Here is a 16,047-nt window from a genome sequence, read left to right as displayed (position 1 = left end):
GAGGAAATTTGGACACAGAGAGAGATGCCAGGGATGCATGCCATGTAAGAGGCAGCAAGAGCATGGCCATCTGCAAACCAAGGACAGAGGGCTCAGAGGAAAACAAGCCTTCCCCAATGGCTGGACCTCACATTTCTAGTCTCCAGAACTGTGAGCAAATAAATTTCTTTAGTCAAAGCCACCCAGTTGCAGTGTTTTGTTGTGGTGGCCAGAGCAAACAGATAAAGTAGTAAGTCCCTCCAGCACCCTAGGAGGTTCTGCTTGTTGCCATTCCCCAAAGGCCATCCTAGCCATGATGAGGGCAGGTGCGGTTGTTTGGGAGGAGACCACTGTGGAACAAAGAGAAACAAGGCTTGCTTGATGCAGCAGGGAGTAGACTACAGATTCAAGAAGGGCTCTAGAAAGGTCCAGCAATTCAGCTTGTCAGGGAACCCCGAGCTGTATGTAGTTCTTGCTCTCCTGTGCCCTGCAGGATGGCTTGACCCATTTCTGTTCTCATGTCAGACCCTAAGGGCAGGGTCATCTGGGCCACAGACCCAGGCCCGGTGGGCCTGGTGGGCTGACCTGTGGGCTATTCTTATGCCTTCAGGAAACCCACCTTTACCACCTGGCTGTTGTGACTGGCATCCCTGAGGCTCTGTTTCTTTGTGTATAAAATCGAATAAGGACACATCACGTGCTAGCAATCCACCAGCATAGGGTGAAGGCTCAGCAAAGAGAAGTTCTCTCCTCCTCTGCTCTTTTAGGTCAGCAGCAAATGCAGATCGGGGTGGGGACAAGGTAAACACATAACTTGGGTGGAGATCTGATTGATTAATAACTCATAAATCATCTGAAACCATACTTTCCTTTTGATAGTCAACCCTCTGTAAACACTCAATGTGTTCTCACCTTGTTATCATTCCCAATGATGTCGAATGCGTGGTTGCCCTCTCCAGTATAAAAGTTTGATGCAGCTTTTCCTGGATGTACCTGTCTATAAGGAGTCCTGCTTGTCACAATGGTAGGTAACTGGTTTTATATATAAAGGCTAGAAAAGCAAAAGAGAATATGTATTCCTATTTTAATATGCGTGTGCTTCTACCACATAGCATTGAATGGTAAATGTGACCTAGTTAGGAACCTTATGTTATTACCTGCAATTCAATGTGCAGAGTATGAGAGTCTGAGAGCTTGTGAAAATTGTAATGAGTTTAGCACTAGTTCTGTTCTCTAAGATCTAAGTTGTTTTTCCTTCCAGTAATTCTGGGGTTCAATTAGATTTCATAAGTGTCTCTAATTCTTGGGTCCTATGTGAGTAATTTGAAATTAAAAATAATTTCAGAGCTACATGACTGCATCGTTTTTGAGATGAGGGAACTGAGCCTGGGGAGGGGAAGAAGCTGCCACTGGGGTCTCACCACAAGCCTGTGAATGAGCTGAGATAGGAACCCAGGCATCCCTCTCTCCCTGCCAGGAGCTCCCAAACTTGGCTGTGCAGTGGAAACTCCGGGGGAATTTTGAAGAACACTGACACCCATCTTCCACCCCGACACTCTGATTTAATTGGGCTGCAGTGAGAACAGAGCATCAATTTTAAAAGCTGCCCAGGTGATTTTAATACTCACTCAAGTTTGGGAACCATTTCCCTAGGCCCTTTTCACTGTATCATGTGTTAAGGAAAAATCTTGGGTTTGGGGTTGTGTTTGTTGGTTTATTTGTTTGTTTTTGAGACAGGATCTCACTCTGTTGCCCAGGCTGGAGTGCAGTGGTGCAGTCATGATCCACTGCAGCCTGGACCTTCCTGGGCTCAGGTGATCCTCCCATCTCAGCTTCCCAAGTAGCTGGGACCACAGGCGAGCGCCACCATGCCCGACTAATTTTTGTATTTGTTTTAGAGATAGGATTTTGCTGTGCTGCCCAGGCTGGTCTTGAACTCCTGGGCTCATGCAATCTGCCCACCTCAGCCTCCCAAAGTGGTGGGATTACTGGTGTGAACCACTGTGCCTGACCAAGAAAGAATTTTGCTTCAAAATTTATAAAAACCCATGCAGGCTTTTCTTGTGTCTTAAACTTGATCTTTCTTAAAACATTCTTTGCTAACGCTGGGGAATGAACTGGGCTGCTCTCGGGGCTGCAAGGGAGATGATGCAAGAAACAGCCAGCCAAGTGGGAGGAGCCAAGGGAGGTGGAAGAGGGTCCTCAGGAGGGGACCCCGGGCCTCCTCTGGGCCACTCGGCAAGACAAACTTGCTCTCAGAAACTGTCCGGAGGCAGAACTGGGGATGGTAAAACAACAGTGGGGTGGGAGGTCCTCCCCATCTCCACTCGACAGGCTCCTCCAGCCTATACTCTATGCAGCCTCACAGTGAAATTAGCAAGCTGCGGAGGTGGCAATACCCCTGCCTGCCTAAGATCCTGAGGACCCCCAACTCTTTATTTATTAATTTAAATTTATTTATTTATTTTATTATTGTTATTTTTAGTAGAGATGAGTTTTTGCTATGTTGCCCAGGCTGGTCTCTAACTCTTGGGCCCAAGTGATCCTCCCACCTTGGCTTCCCAAAGTGCTGGGATTACAGGTGTGAGACATTATGCCTGGCCAGACCCCCAACTCTTGATCATGGGATAACTCTTCCAGGAGCAGTAATTTACCTAAAGAGACACAACTTTTTTTTTTTTTTTTTTTTTTTTTCTGAGACGGAGTCTCTCTCTGTCGCCCAGGCTGGAGTGCAGTGGCGCAATCTCGGCTCACTGCAAGCTCCGCCTCCCGGGTTCACGCCATTCTCCTGCCTCAGCCTCCTGAGTAGCTGGGACTACAGGCGCCTGCTACCACGCCCAGCTAATTTTTTGTATTTTTAGTAGAGACGGGGTTTCACCATGTTAGCCAGGATGGTCTCGATCTCCTGACCTCATGATCCACCCGCCTCGGCCTCCCAAAGTGCTGGGATTACAGGCGTGAGCCACCGCGCCCAGCCAAGAGACACAACTTCTAAGGATACTGCCAGCCTGCTTCACCTCAAGGCTAGCTGTACCATCTAGAAAATCCTAGCCCATTCTGGCGTCGTGGTGTAATCTCCTGCACACATCAGGAGCTCAGGGTTACTAAATGCAGGAAAGGAAGACACAAAGGAAGGGAAGGCTGGTGGCAGAATAGAAGACAGGAATGAAAAAAGCTTTAGAGCCTCTCTACTCAGGGGTGGGCCTCAGACCAGCAGCGTGGGCATCACCTGGGAGCTTCCGTGTAAGTCTAAAGACCTACAGAAGCAGAATCTGCAGGTTAATTAACAGGCTCGCTGGTTGGGCGCGGTGGCTCACGCCCATAATCCCAGCACTTTGGGAGGCCGAGGCGGGCGGATCATTTGAGGTCAGGTATTTGAGACCAGCCTGGCCAACATGATGAAACTGTCTCTACTACAAATACAAAAATTAGGCAGGTGTGGTGGTGCACTCCTGTAATCCCAGCTACTCAGGAGGCTGAGGCAGGAGAATCACTTGAACCCGGGAGGCGGAGGTTGCAGTGAGCCAAGATTGCATCACTGCACTCTACTCTGGGCGACAGAACGAGATTCCGTCCCAAAAACAAACAAACAAACAAACAAACAGACAAAACAAAACAAAAAAAACCTCCCAGGAATTTATATGCACATTAAAGCAGCACTGGGTTGGTCATTGTTCCTGGGTTCTCACCTGGAAGACTAGGTAAAGACACTGAGGCACTGGCTCCGAGATTGTGTTTCCTATGAGCTCCCTGGATAACTCTAATGGTCACCCAAATGGGAGAACTCCTCTTTTTACAGGGAAGGAAGACTGAGTTTCAGAGAGAGAGAGAGACAGAAAGGGAGGGAGGGAGGGAGAGAGAGAGAGAGACAGCGTTAGGCTATTTCTGAGATACTGTCAAGTGGATAATCTCAAAATTAAATAATTTGCTCTCTGCTGTCACCATGTTTGGGCTCTCCCCCAGTGGTTCAATCTCCTGCCTCTGCTCTAGAGCTGCAGGAGACTTGGGGATTTTGCACATGTCACTTGTCCTGGGATGCAGCCCTGCTTGTCCCTGTTGACTCTCCTGCTTTGTGACTCAGTGAAACAAGATCCCCAAGGTTCCAGTGATCCCCAGTACCCCAGGAGCCCTCTTTCTGCATGAAGGGAGTAAAAATGCTGTCAACAAGGCTGGCTTTTTGGGGGGAAAAAGTTTAGGTTTCCACAATGATTTCGAGCTGAAGGCTACTCAGAAGAAGAATGAAACAGAACAAGTGCCACTCCAAGTCCTGGCTTGAGCTGAATGTATCAAGGCGTTGTGTTGTTTTTAAAGAATCTTTCTTTCTTTGTGGCTATAAAACTCATATATTTTATTGTAGAAAATTTAGAAAATAAGAGGGAAAGTCCAAAGAAGAAAATTGTCATAATCTTCCCATCCAAAGATGACTTGTTATTTGGTACAAAATCCTCAGTGTGTTCTGAGCATCTCTCTCTGCATCACGGGAATCATGTATTTCATAGCCTGCTTCATTTCATGTCGTGACATGTGGTGATCAATTGCTCATGTGACTTCACCTTCTACCTTGCTGGCTCACCAGGTGTTTTTCTGAGTCACTGTTCTCCACCAGCTCTGTTCTTGGGCATTTTGTTTCTTTCCATTTTTCCACTGCAGTGAGCATCGTTGTGGAGGAGTCTGTCTCTGTCTCTGTCTCTGTCTCTGTCTCTGTCTCTGTGCCATTTTTAGGATCACATCTTGGAGATGAAAAGGTGAAATCAAATGTTGTAAACGGTTTTAAGAATGTGGATATATAGTAGCAAATTGTTCTCCGTAACGATTGTTCAAAGTAAGTCATTCTTGTGCATATCACCTCCCATAGATGCCTCTATTTCCCTCTGGGTATTATAAATTAAATGATTATTCTCACCATCCCATTATGTTTCTATTTCATGCTACATATTTACATTTCTTTTGTTATCAGTAAGTTGAACTTTTTCATGTGTTTATTCATCATTTCTGTGTGTGTGTGTGTCTGTGTGTGAAATGCCACTTTATTTCTCTTGCCCTTTTTCTGTTTAAGATGTTTTTCTTCTCCCATTGGTATGTAATGATATTGTTCTGAAAATTTGACATCTTTCTAATTTCAGTTATGTTCTTATGACGTTTATATTCTCAAATCTATTTTTCTTTTATGCTTAGAATAAGTATTTATGTATATATGTGTGATTATTTTATGATCTTATTGTAAAAACTTAAACCTTGAATCCTTTTAGAATTTATTTCACTAATGGGGACTCAAATAGGAAATTAACTTTGTTTCTTCCCCAAATAGTTCACCACTTGTTCTAATAGCATTTATTGAATAATCGCTCTCCACAGATCTCAAAGAACATGTTTATTTTATAATAAACTTCTACATATATTTATACTTTCTGGGTTTTGTTTTTTTCTTTTTTACCCTATCCAACTACCTTTGGAATTTTCTGGGTTTTCTATTTTGATCTCTGTGTTTGCCTTTTTTTTTTAAAGACAGGGTTTCACTCTGTTGCCCAGGCTGGAGTGCAGTGGTGCTATCATGGCTCACTGCAGCCTCAACCTTCCTGGGCTCAAGTGATTCTCCACCTCAGCCTCCCAAGTAGCAGAGACTACAGGGATACACCACCATACCCACCTAACTTTTGTACTTTTTGTAGAGATGGGGTTTCACCATGTTGCCTAGGCTGGTCTTGAACTCCTGAGCTCAAGCGATGTGCCTGCCTCAGCTTCCCAAATTGCTGGGATTACAGAATTGAGACACTGTGCCCTCCCTATCTTTCTATTCTTATATGAGTAACATACTACTTCAAGTAGTGTCACTTCATAATTAATTTTAGCAATCTTACAGAATAAATGCCTTCATTCCCATTGTCAAAAGACAAAATTACAACAAATTTAGTTTAAAGATCTTAATTGATTTTTTTTTTTTTTTTGAGACGGAGTCTCACTCTCTTGCCCAGGCTAGAGTGCAGTGGCACAATCTTGGCTCACTGCAACCTCCGCCTCCCAGGCTCAAGTGATTCTCCCGCCTCAGCCTCCCGAGTACCTGGGATTACAGGCGTGTGCCACCACGCCCAGCTAATTTTTTGGTATTTTAGTAGAGAATGGGTTTCATCATGTTGCCCAGGGTGGTTTCAATTGCCTGAGTTCAGGCAATCCACCCACCTCCGCCTCCCAAAGTGCTAGGATTACAGGCATGAGCCACCACGCCTGGCCCTCAATTAACTTTTACTTGTGAGTCTATAATCAGGGAACACTTCATTCCATAAAATAGATCGAGTGTTCTGCAGAGCTGACCAGAGAAGTTTGGCTTTTTTTTTTTTTTGAGACGGAGTCTCGCTCTGTCACCCAGGCTGGAGTGCAGTGGCCGGATCTCGGCTCACTGCAAGCTCCGCCTCCTGGGTTCGTGCCATTCTCCTGCCTCAGACTCCCGAGTAGCTGGGACTACAGGCACCCACCACCACACCCGGCTAATTTTTTGTATTTTTAGTAGAGACGGGGTTTCACCGTGTTAGCCAGGATGGTCTCGATCTCCTGACCTCATGATCCACCCGCCTTGGCCTCCCAGAGTGCTGGGATCACAGGCGTGAGCCACCGCGCCTGGCAGAGAAGTTTGGCTTTATAGACAGAAAAGAGCCAGAAAAAGCAGAAACAGAGAACAGAAAGCAAATTGGTCTTTTCGAAGTGACTTTGCTTATAAGTTAAAGCAGAGGGGACTTTCTCATCATGTCAGCTAAAACTGGCCTGTTGGGCATTTGGCTATTACCTCTCACTCTCTTCTAATTTCTTAGAAGGTTGGATAAGCAACTTAGTTTTGGCTTAGTGGCAGAGAACTTCAGCATGGGCGACTGCATTTTGGTTTGGTCTGTTGGGCCCAGTGCAGCTCAGTCCAAACAAATGGCCTCCTAAACATTTTTTTTTAACACTATCTTCCCTTTCAAAAGTTCCCAGAAATTACCATGTTAAGGTTTGTTTGTTTATTTAGCTCATCTCAAAAAGATGACAAAGTCAACTAGATACTTTTCCTTGTTCTACAATTTCAGCCTAGATTAACTGGTTTGTTCAGTTATGAGCTCCACATCATAACCTCTCACCAGAGCCCAGCCGAGATCCTGGTACACAGCGCTCAGTCAAGGATTATCCTTTGAATTAATTCATTCTCCACCCTGACCTTTCTTCACATTACAGAATGTTCTCCTGGGCAGCCTTGTGATCTTTGCCACCTTCGTGACTTTATGCAATGCATCATGCTATTTCATACCTAATGAGGGAGTTCCAGGAGATTCAACCAGGAGTAAGTCTTGGCTTTTCAATGTTTATTATGTTATTGCAGCCTGGTAGATGGACCTGTCTGCAGATGAAAGCCTTTGTGTTTCTGTTTGTTTGTTTGTTTTTTGAGATAGTCATGCTCTGTCTCCCAGGCTGGAGTGCAGTGGCGCCATTTCAGCTCACTGCAAACTCCTCCTCCCGGGTTCCAGTGATTCTACCTCCTCAGCCTCCCAAGTAGCTGGGACTACAGGTGTGTGCCACCATGCCTAGCTAATTTTTGTATTTTTGGTAAAGACGGGGCTTTGCCACGTTGGCCAAGCTGGTCTCGAACTCCTGACCTCAGGTCATCTGCCCGCCGCAGCCTCCCAAAGTGTTGGGATTACAGGTGTGAGCCACTGTGCCTGGCCTCACTTGGGCAGCCTTCTAAGAACACAGTAGCCTGGGCCCTGTACCCAGAGATACTGATTTCATTGTTCTAGGGTAAAGCTGAGACATGGGTGGTTTTCAAGTACCCAAGATGTTTCACATGTGCACCCCGGGTTGAAAACCACCGATGCAAAACAAACGGAAGTGTAGAAGTGAGATACTCATCCAGAGATAATCCAGCAGGAAAAACTTGGTCCCAAGTACCCATAGGCTCACATGGCTATCTAATTCAATAAAAGGGCCTTATTTTTTCTTGAAATATCTGTTCTGAAATAAAACTTAGAAGGATATAAGCTTTCTGTAAGAAAACATTATCAGTAGCATGAACTGAACAGTACTGGAATTAGCCATGGGTGAATACAGGAGCACCATTCTTAGATACCTTTAAAATAATTGAGCTCCTCTCTCTCTGGGAGGGGTGTAGATAGTAGGGGCAGGACTCAATGTCCTGATAGGCCTTGTTCTCATTGCATGACTTGCACTGATGATGTTGTGTGTATTGTTTTAGAATGCATGGATCTCGAAGGAAACAAACACCCAATAAACTCGGAGTGGCAGACTGACAACTGTGAGACATGCACTTGCTACGAAACAGAAATTTCATGTTGCACCCTGTAAGTCTCAAGCCAGTGCTGGCCAAGAGGGGGACATAGCTGTTCTCTGAGGAACAGCTACTCCCTCTTGCAAAATTCCAATCTTCAGGGGTTTAGTTTTTGTTTTAGTTTTTTATAGACTTTATATAGAGTAGTTTTAGATTCACAGCAAAACTGAGCAGAGGTACAGAAATTTCCCATGTGCCTCCTGCCCTCACACAAGCACGACCTCCCCGTTATCAACATCGTCCACCACAGTGGTGTATTTGTTATGACTGATGAACCTACCTTGCACATCATTAACACCTGAGTCCATAGTTTATGTTAGGGTTTCCTCTTGGTGTTGTGGTATTGGGGGGTTAGTTTTCAGTTCTATTTCTTTCTTTTTAAAAAATTGTGGGCCAGTCACAATGGCTCACGCCTGTAATCCCAGCATTTTGGGGGGCCGAAGCGGGCGGATCACGAGTTCAGGAGATCGAGACCCTCCTAGCTAACACGTGAAACCCTGTCTCTACTAAAAATACCAAAAAAATTAGCCGGGCTTGGTGGCGGGTGCCTGCAGTCCCAGCTACTTGGGAGGCTGAGGCAGGAGAATGGCGTGAACCCAGGAGGCAGAGCTTGCAGTGAGCCGAGATTGCACCACTGCACTCCAGCCTGGGCGACAGAGCAAGACTGTGTCTAAAAAAAAAAAAAATTTGCGGTAAAATATACGTAATGTAAAATGTACCATGTTAACAATTTTAAATGTATACTTTAGTGGCATTAGGTCCATTCACATTGTTGTGGCATCACTACCATCCACCTCCAGAACTTGTTCATCCTGCAAAACTGAAGCTCTATACCCATTAAGCAGTCACTCTCCATCCCCTTCTCCCCAGCCTCTGGCAACCACCATTTCACTTTCTGTCTCTATGATTTTGACTACTCTAGGTCCCTCATATAAGTGGAATCATACAGTAATTGCTTTTTTGAGACTGGCTCATTTCACTTAGCATAATATCCTCATGGTTCATCTGTGTTGAAGCTTGCATCAACATTTCCTTCTTGTTCAAGGCTGAATCATATTCTGTAATATGGAGAGACCACATTTTGCATCTCCATTCATCTGTTGATGAACACTTGGGTTGTTTTCCACCTCAATCTCATTTCTTTTCTGTTGTTTTTGAAACTTGATAAGTAGCTTTATTCCAGATGGGCTCCTGAAGACAGGAAAGAGTATCTAATTGTCTGACACTATTCTAGAGATTGGCCCGGTCATCACTTCAGTCTGGGCCTTGTAGATTTGCAGAAACAGCAGTGGCTCTGAGCATAGGCAGAGGGATCAGATGTGAGGGGTAAGGGAGGATATGTAGTGTGCCTTGCACCATAAAACTTATGCTGCTTCACTGCTCAAGTTTAACTCATGTCAGCTCAAAGGCTATGCAGATGTTTTCTGCTGGGTTGCTCTGGACACCAGAAGTCTAGAACTTGAGCAGGCAGAACACAGAGTACCCGCAGTGCCGTCCTAATTTACCTGTTTCCTCAGCAGCTATGTCCATAACAGCTACCTAACTCCCAACCCCCCAAATCCATCTAACCTCTTCATGTAGCCTTGGCTTGTAGTGTTCTGCAGGAACAGGAATGGATCTGATGGCAGAGCATTGGTGTCAAGGGGCATTTCCCAAACTTGTCTGATCACAGACTCACCTGGGAAGCTTGATGAAATACAGATTCCTGGGCTCCATCCCAGAACTGATTGATCAGAATCTGTAGGGGAGGGGCCAAAGAATCTGAATTTTAACAGGTGCCTCGAGAGTCTTATGAGGACACTGTGAGTAAAGAAGCAAGCACTTGACTTAGATCAGAACACCTGAGTCCTCCTGAACTTGAAGTGCCTGGAGAGTTCCAGCCACATTTATCGAGCAGGCCTCATGCTAGGTGCCTAATGGAACAGAGGAATATTGGACTGGGAGATGGCTGGCTGCTCAGAGCAGGCTCCTGGGCATCGCATTGGCCAGATCACTGGGTATTACAGCTGAACCTTGATTTTGTGGCTCCAGAGATTTGACATTGTCTTTATATCAAGTGTTGATGTCACTCTGGTGGAGTGTGATTGTATCCCAGCCAGGTGAAGGACTGGTGACTGGTCCCTCCCTCACATAGGAGCTTGGCTCCCTGGTGGCTAAAATGTCCATGTCACCCAGATTTGGCATCCCTGCCCTCTTCTAAGATTCTCCACTGTAGGCTGGGATTCTCGTGGTCCTGGTGTGGAAACGAGCCAGGCTGCTCCTTGCAGTGAAGAGGGAAGAACCTCACTGTTGGAGTCACAGTAACTTGAGTCTGAATCTCCATTCCCTTGTATACTAGCTGTGTGACCCTGAGTCAGTTTCTGAATGTCTCTGAGCCTCTGTTTCCTCACATTATAATTATGTGGCTATGATAATTAAATGAGATTCTGTGTATATATTCTTTAACCCAACAAACACTTAATGCCTTCTCTGTGCCAATTCTGTGTCCTGTGATCCTGGGACAGTAACTGACACCTGGTCAGGTTTCAAGGTTTCAAGGTTTCTACTGCCATGTTGCCTATTCCATTTGGCACACTGCTCCACGCAGGGGAAATGAATCAACACCTTCTTCCCTGGAATTGCCTCACTTCCTACCAAGTTTGTTTTTCTCATGAACTTTTTTCTCCTCCATGGAAAAATACAGACTTTGATTAAGCTTTTTCTGGAAGAAGTTTTTGGACCCACTGCACCCTCTATGGGACGCTGCCCAGATCTCAAGGTGCTCAGTGGCAGTGGAGCCTGAGGCTGGGGGCCCAGGCAGAGGCTCCCAGGCAGGGCATGGGAGATGTCCTGGGCTCCACGCTGCCCGGGCCCAGGGCTGGCTCCCTGACTTGGGTGAGGAAAAGGGAGTGGGAGACAAAAGGCCAAGGTCATCCAGCCACTGACTCTGGATAGCTGAATACCCGATGTTGACAGTTTCTCCCTCCCTCTCTCTCTCTGCTGTTTCCTCTATAGAGCTAAGTCTGGTTTGCATTGAAATAAGCATGCAGTAGTATGCCCTTTGCCTTACCAACTTGTACTTGCACACAGGCAGCACAGATTCACCATTTCACTTCCTACCACGAACTAAAAGAATTGTATCTCTTCAACAAACACCACTTTATTTTTAACCTTTTTTTTTATTGTGGTAAAATGTATACTACATAAAATGTGCTAGTGTAACCATTTTAAAACATACAATTCAGCGGCATTAAGTACATTCACAGTACTATGCAACCATAAACACTATTTCCAAATCTTTTTAATGACTCCAATCTGAAACTCTATATCCATTAAACAATAACTCAGATTCCCTGTCCCCCAAACCTGTGGTAATCTCAAATCTACTTTCTATCTCTATGAATTTGCCTACTCTAGATATTTCACATAAATACAATCGCACTGTGTTTGTCTTTTCGTGTCTGGCTTATTTCACTCAGCATGTTGTCAAGTTTCATTCATGTTGTAGCATATATCAGTACTTCATTCTTGTTTCTGCCAGAATAATATTCCATGGCATGGTCATACCACATTTTGCTTATCCATTTATTTGTTGAACACTTGAGTTGCTTCTGCCTGTTGGATAAAGTAAGTAATGTTGTTCTGAACATTGGCATACAGTGTTTGTCAATATACAAACATTGGCATATAATGTTTGAGTCCCTGCTTTCAATTCTTTTGGGATATATACCCAGGAGTAGCTTTCTGGGTCATATGGTAATTTTTTGTTTAACTTATTGAGGAGCTGCCAAGCTATTTTCCACAGCAGCTGCACCATTTTACATTCCTACCAGCCAGGAATCACCTTTAAACATGAAAAACATGAAAGGTTTTAAATGATATTTCCCAATTTTCTAAGTAAACATATGAATTATAGAATCATTGGGAAGTATAAGAGAAAAAAGAAGAAATACCTACTCATAATCCCAACTGTGTAAAGGTAATAACTATTAACATTCTATTTTTATTTATTTATTTATTTATTTGTATTAAAAAAATTAAGACAGGGTCTCACTATGTTGCCCAGGCTGGTCTCAAACTCCTGGGATCAAGCTGTTGTCTCACCTCAGCCCCAAGTAGCTGGGATTACAGGCATGTGCCACCATGCCTGGGCTTCTATCATCATTTCTTTTCTTTTTTTTTTTTTTGAGATGGAATCTTGCTCTGTCGCCCAGGATGGAGTGCAGTGGTGTGATCTCTGCTCACTGCAAGCTCCGCCTCCTGGGTTCACGCCATTCTCCTGCCTCAGCCTCCTGAGTAGCTGGGACTACAGGCGCCTGCAACCACGCCTGGCTAATTTTTTGTATTTTTAGTGGAGACGGGGTTTCACCGGTTTAGCCAGGATGGTCTCCATCTCCTGACCTCGTGATCCGCCCGCCTCGGCCTCCCAAAGTGCTGGAATTACAGGCGTGAGACACAGCGCCCAGCCCTATCATCATTTCTTTATGTCTCTTTTCTATATGTTTTTTCCTTTACATAGTGGATATCAAATTTTATATCACAGTTTTGTGGGCTGATTTTTCCACTTAATATTCTAGCATTGGGCTGGGCATGGTGTCTCACGCCTATAATCCCAGCACTTTGGGAGGACAAGGTGGGTGGATCATTTGAGGTCAGGAGTTCGAGACCTGCCTGGCCAACATGGTGAGACCCCCACCACCCACCCGCCATCTCTACTAAAAATATAAAAATTAGCTGGGTGTAGTGGTGTGCTCCTGTAATCCCAGCTACTCAAGAGGCTGAGGCAGGAGAATCGCTTAAACCTGGGAGACGGAGGCTGAAGTGAGCTGAGATCGTGCCACTGCACTCCATCCTGGGTGACAGAGTGAAATTCATCTCAAAAAATTAAAGTAATAATAGTAATAATACATAAATATTCTAGCATTAGTATCATCTCATCTCATCAGAACTCTTCAAAATATTTGTATGTACTGCAGCTCAATTAGAGGTGGTCTCTGACTTTCATCAGCTTCTCCCTGGGCTCCATGACACTGGCCTGGAGTGACTCATTGCTCTGGTTGGTTGAGAGAGCTCCTTTGCCAACAGGCCTCCAAGTCAGGGCTGGGATTTGTTTCCTTTCCACATTCTAGCAACAATATGCTGGCCACTTCCTCAACAGGGAGGGTGGGAGGAGCCAGCATGGAACAAGCTGCCACTTTCCAGAGTAGCCAGACTTGCCCCTGGGCCTGTCAGCACCTACTGATGACCTTCTGTGCCTGCAGGATGGAATGTAGGGGTGAGCTGTGTGACTCTATGGTACAGACTGGTCCAGGTTCCTGGAGGTCGCACTCTGGGGCTGCCAGCCAAAGGGTGCCCTTAAGTTGGAGTGTGGGTGACTTCCTGAACAGAGCTGGCACTGGGGAGGGGGTGCTCGGGGTCCTTTCTCTTCTAACAGGCCCTGGTTTTGTCTCAATGACAGTGTTTCTACACCTGTGGGTTATGACAAAGACAATTGCCAAAGAATCTTCAAGAAGGAGGACTGCAAGTATATCGTGGTGGAGAAGAAGGACCCAAAAAAGACCTGTTCTGTCAGTGAATGGATAATCTAATGTGCTTCTAGTAGGCACAGGGCTCCCAGGCCAGGCCTCATTCTCCTCTGGCCTCTAATAGTCAATGATTGTGTAGCCATGCCTATCAGTAAAAAGATTTTTGAGCAAACACTTGAATATGTGTGTCCTTTTAATTTATAATTTATGTATGCATTGATTTAATACACATTATAAAGAATACAAAACATTTAAAAAGGGAGACAAAACTACATATGAATGGCCGGGCACAGTGGCTCATGCCTATAATCCCAGCACTTTGGGAGGCCAAGGCAGGCGGATCATTTGAGGTCAGGGGATCGAGAACAGCCTGGCCAACATAGTGAAACTCCGTCTCCACTAAAATACAAAATTAGCGTGGTGGCAGGCACCTATAGTCCCAGCTACTTGGGAGGCTGAGGCAGGAGAATCACTTGAACCCGGGAGGCGGAGGTTGCAGTGAGCCAAGATCACATCAGTGCACTCCAGCCTGGGTGACAGAGTGAGACTCCATCTCAAAAAACAAGCAAACAAACAAACAAACCCAAACCCAAACAAAACAAAACAAAACAAAATACATATGAATAAAAGTTCTATTTTTCCTAAACTCTATAATAGGTCATTGTGCATTCCTTACTCAGGGGACCACTGCCACTCTTAACTGTTTCTGATGTCTGCACTCTGCTGCCCCTGTCCTGCTGTCTGGTGAACGATGAAAAAAATGTGTGTCTTCAAGCTGGAATTAGATCCCTTCTTTTCTTTACGGTGTTCCTGTTTATCCCTCCTTCCTCTTCATCAGGAAGTGTCTTCTATGATGTGTCCGCCACATTCCTCTGTGTTTGCTTGAGGTCAAAGCAGCTTAGAACAAGAAACAGCTTAGAACAAGCCTGTAAAACAGCTTAGAACAAGCCTGAAGAAAGTGCCCCCAAGACCACACGCAGCCCGAGGGGAATTAAAGGCCAGGGGCTCTGCCTTGCAGATAGAGAGTGGCCTGGGTGCAAGGCCCCAGTATCAGCTACCTCTTGCTACACACAGACCACCAAAAACTTAGTGGCTTAAGGCAACGACAACATTGATTCTCTTTTAACTGTTTCTGTGTTAAAGAACATCTGTTCACTCAACAGGTCTGTACTGAGCACCTGGGCCAGGCAGTGCTCTAGACCTGGGGATACAGCAGTGAACCAGAGAGATCTCAGGAGAGAACCCTGTTCTCCTGGGGCTTGGACTCAGCTGTGTGTATGTGACAGATCAGAAATGAGCAAACAGTCATCTGTTGAACAATCAGTGGGCAACTGATAAAGAGCTTTATTTTCCCCTGTCCCCTATCTGTTTAAACATGCTATGTGGGCCAGTTGAGCAATCTAGACAGGTCCCTTAGCTTTCTTGTTCACCTTCAGATAATTTAAAAAAGTGGTCTGAGTTACATTTTGAGTTACACAAAGTCTCATTCCAGGGGCTGCATCTGAATTGAGAGGGAATGGGGGACAGGAGAGTTAAGGGCTCCTTCTGCCTGAGGTCATGTTCTAGGCTGACTTCTTCATGGGACTTTTGTGGGCTTCTCTCTCCACAGCTCCCCTTCCACTCACAGCCTATGACTGTTATCTTAGCTTCTGCATCATAATCTATGTCTCCTGTTGTTTTCTAATGAGGTTGCCTTGCCCCTTGTAGCAGAGTCACTCTTGGATGAGATCCATAAAACCCTGCTATGATCACCTCCTTTGCTGCGGAATGTGGGGAAGCAGTTGGCAGCTGAGTATGGAGGACCTCTGTCAAAACTGAGACAGAAAGAAGTGCTATTTAACATCTAGTCACAAGTAAATAATGTGGGTTATAATCTGGGCTGTAGGCTGGACGTGGTGGCTCATGCTTGTAATCCTAGATCAGGTGGGAGGATCGCTTGTGCCCAGGACTTTGAGACCAGTCTGGGCAACACAGCAAGACCCTGTCTCTACAAAAAAATTTAAAAACCGGGCATCATGGCGCATGTCTGTAATCCCAGCTACTCAGCAGGTTGAGGCAGGAGAATTGCTTGAACCCAGGAGGCAGAGGTTACAGCAAGCCGAGATTGCACCACTGCGCCTGAGCGACAGAGTCAGACCCTGTCTCAAAGAAAAAAGAAAAGAAAAGAAAAAAAGAATCTGGGTTCTGCCATTTATTTATTTACTCAAAAAAAAATTTTTTTTGAGACGGAGTCTTGCTCTGTCGCCCGGGCTGGAG

General features: G+C 45.3%; 2 protein-coding genes across 9 annotated transcripts in view; one reads left to right on the top strand and one right to left on the bottom strand.

The window, feature by feature from the left end:
• The window catches only part of TIMM23 (translocase of inner mitochondrial membrane 23), a 253,508-nt gene that overhangs the window by 175,784 nt on the left and 61,677 nt on the right, over positions 1-16,047 (bottom strand). The window lies entirely within an intron of this gene.
• On the top strand, positions 969-13,963 carry MSMB (microseminoprotein beta). Of its 2 annotated transcripts, XM_057298872.1 has the most exons (4): positions 969-1,003; positions 7,180-7,285; positions 8,195-8,300; positions 13,725-13,963. In XM_057298872.1, exons 1-4 carry the CDS (start codon positions 1,001-1,003, stop codon positions 13,852-13,854), a joined length of 345 nt encoding a protein of 114 aa, XP_057154855.1. In that variant the 5' UTR covers positions 969-1,000; the 3' UTR covers positions 13,855-13,963. The 2 variants fall into 2 exon arrangements, with proteins under 2 accessions (XP_057154855.1, XP_057154856.1); XM_057298873.1 differs by lacking the exon at positions 8,195-8,300.

The sequence above is a fragment of the Pan paniscus genome, chromosome 8 (assembly GCF_029289425.2).
Source record: "Pan paniscus chromosome 8, NHGRI_mPanPan1-v2.0_pri, whole genome shotgun sequence".
Lineage (NCBI taxonomy): Eukaryota > Metazoa > Chordata > Mammalia > Primates > Hominidae > Pan > Pan paniscus.
Note: the sequence above shows the minus strand (reverse complement) of the source record. Positions and strands in the feature narration are given on the sequence as shown.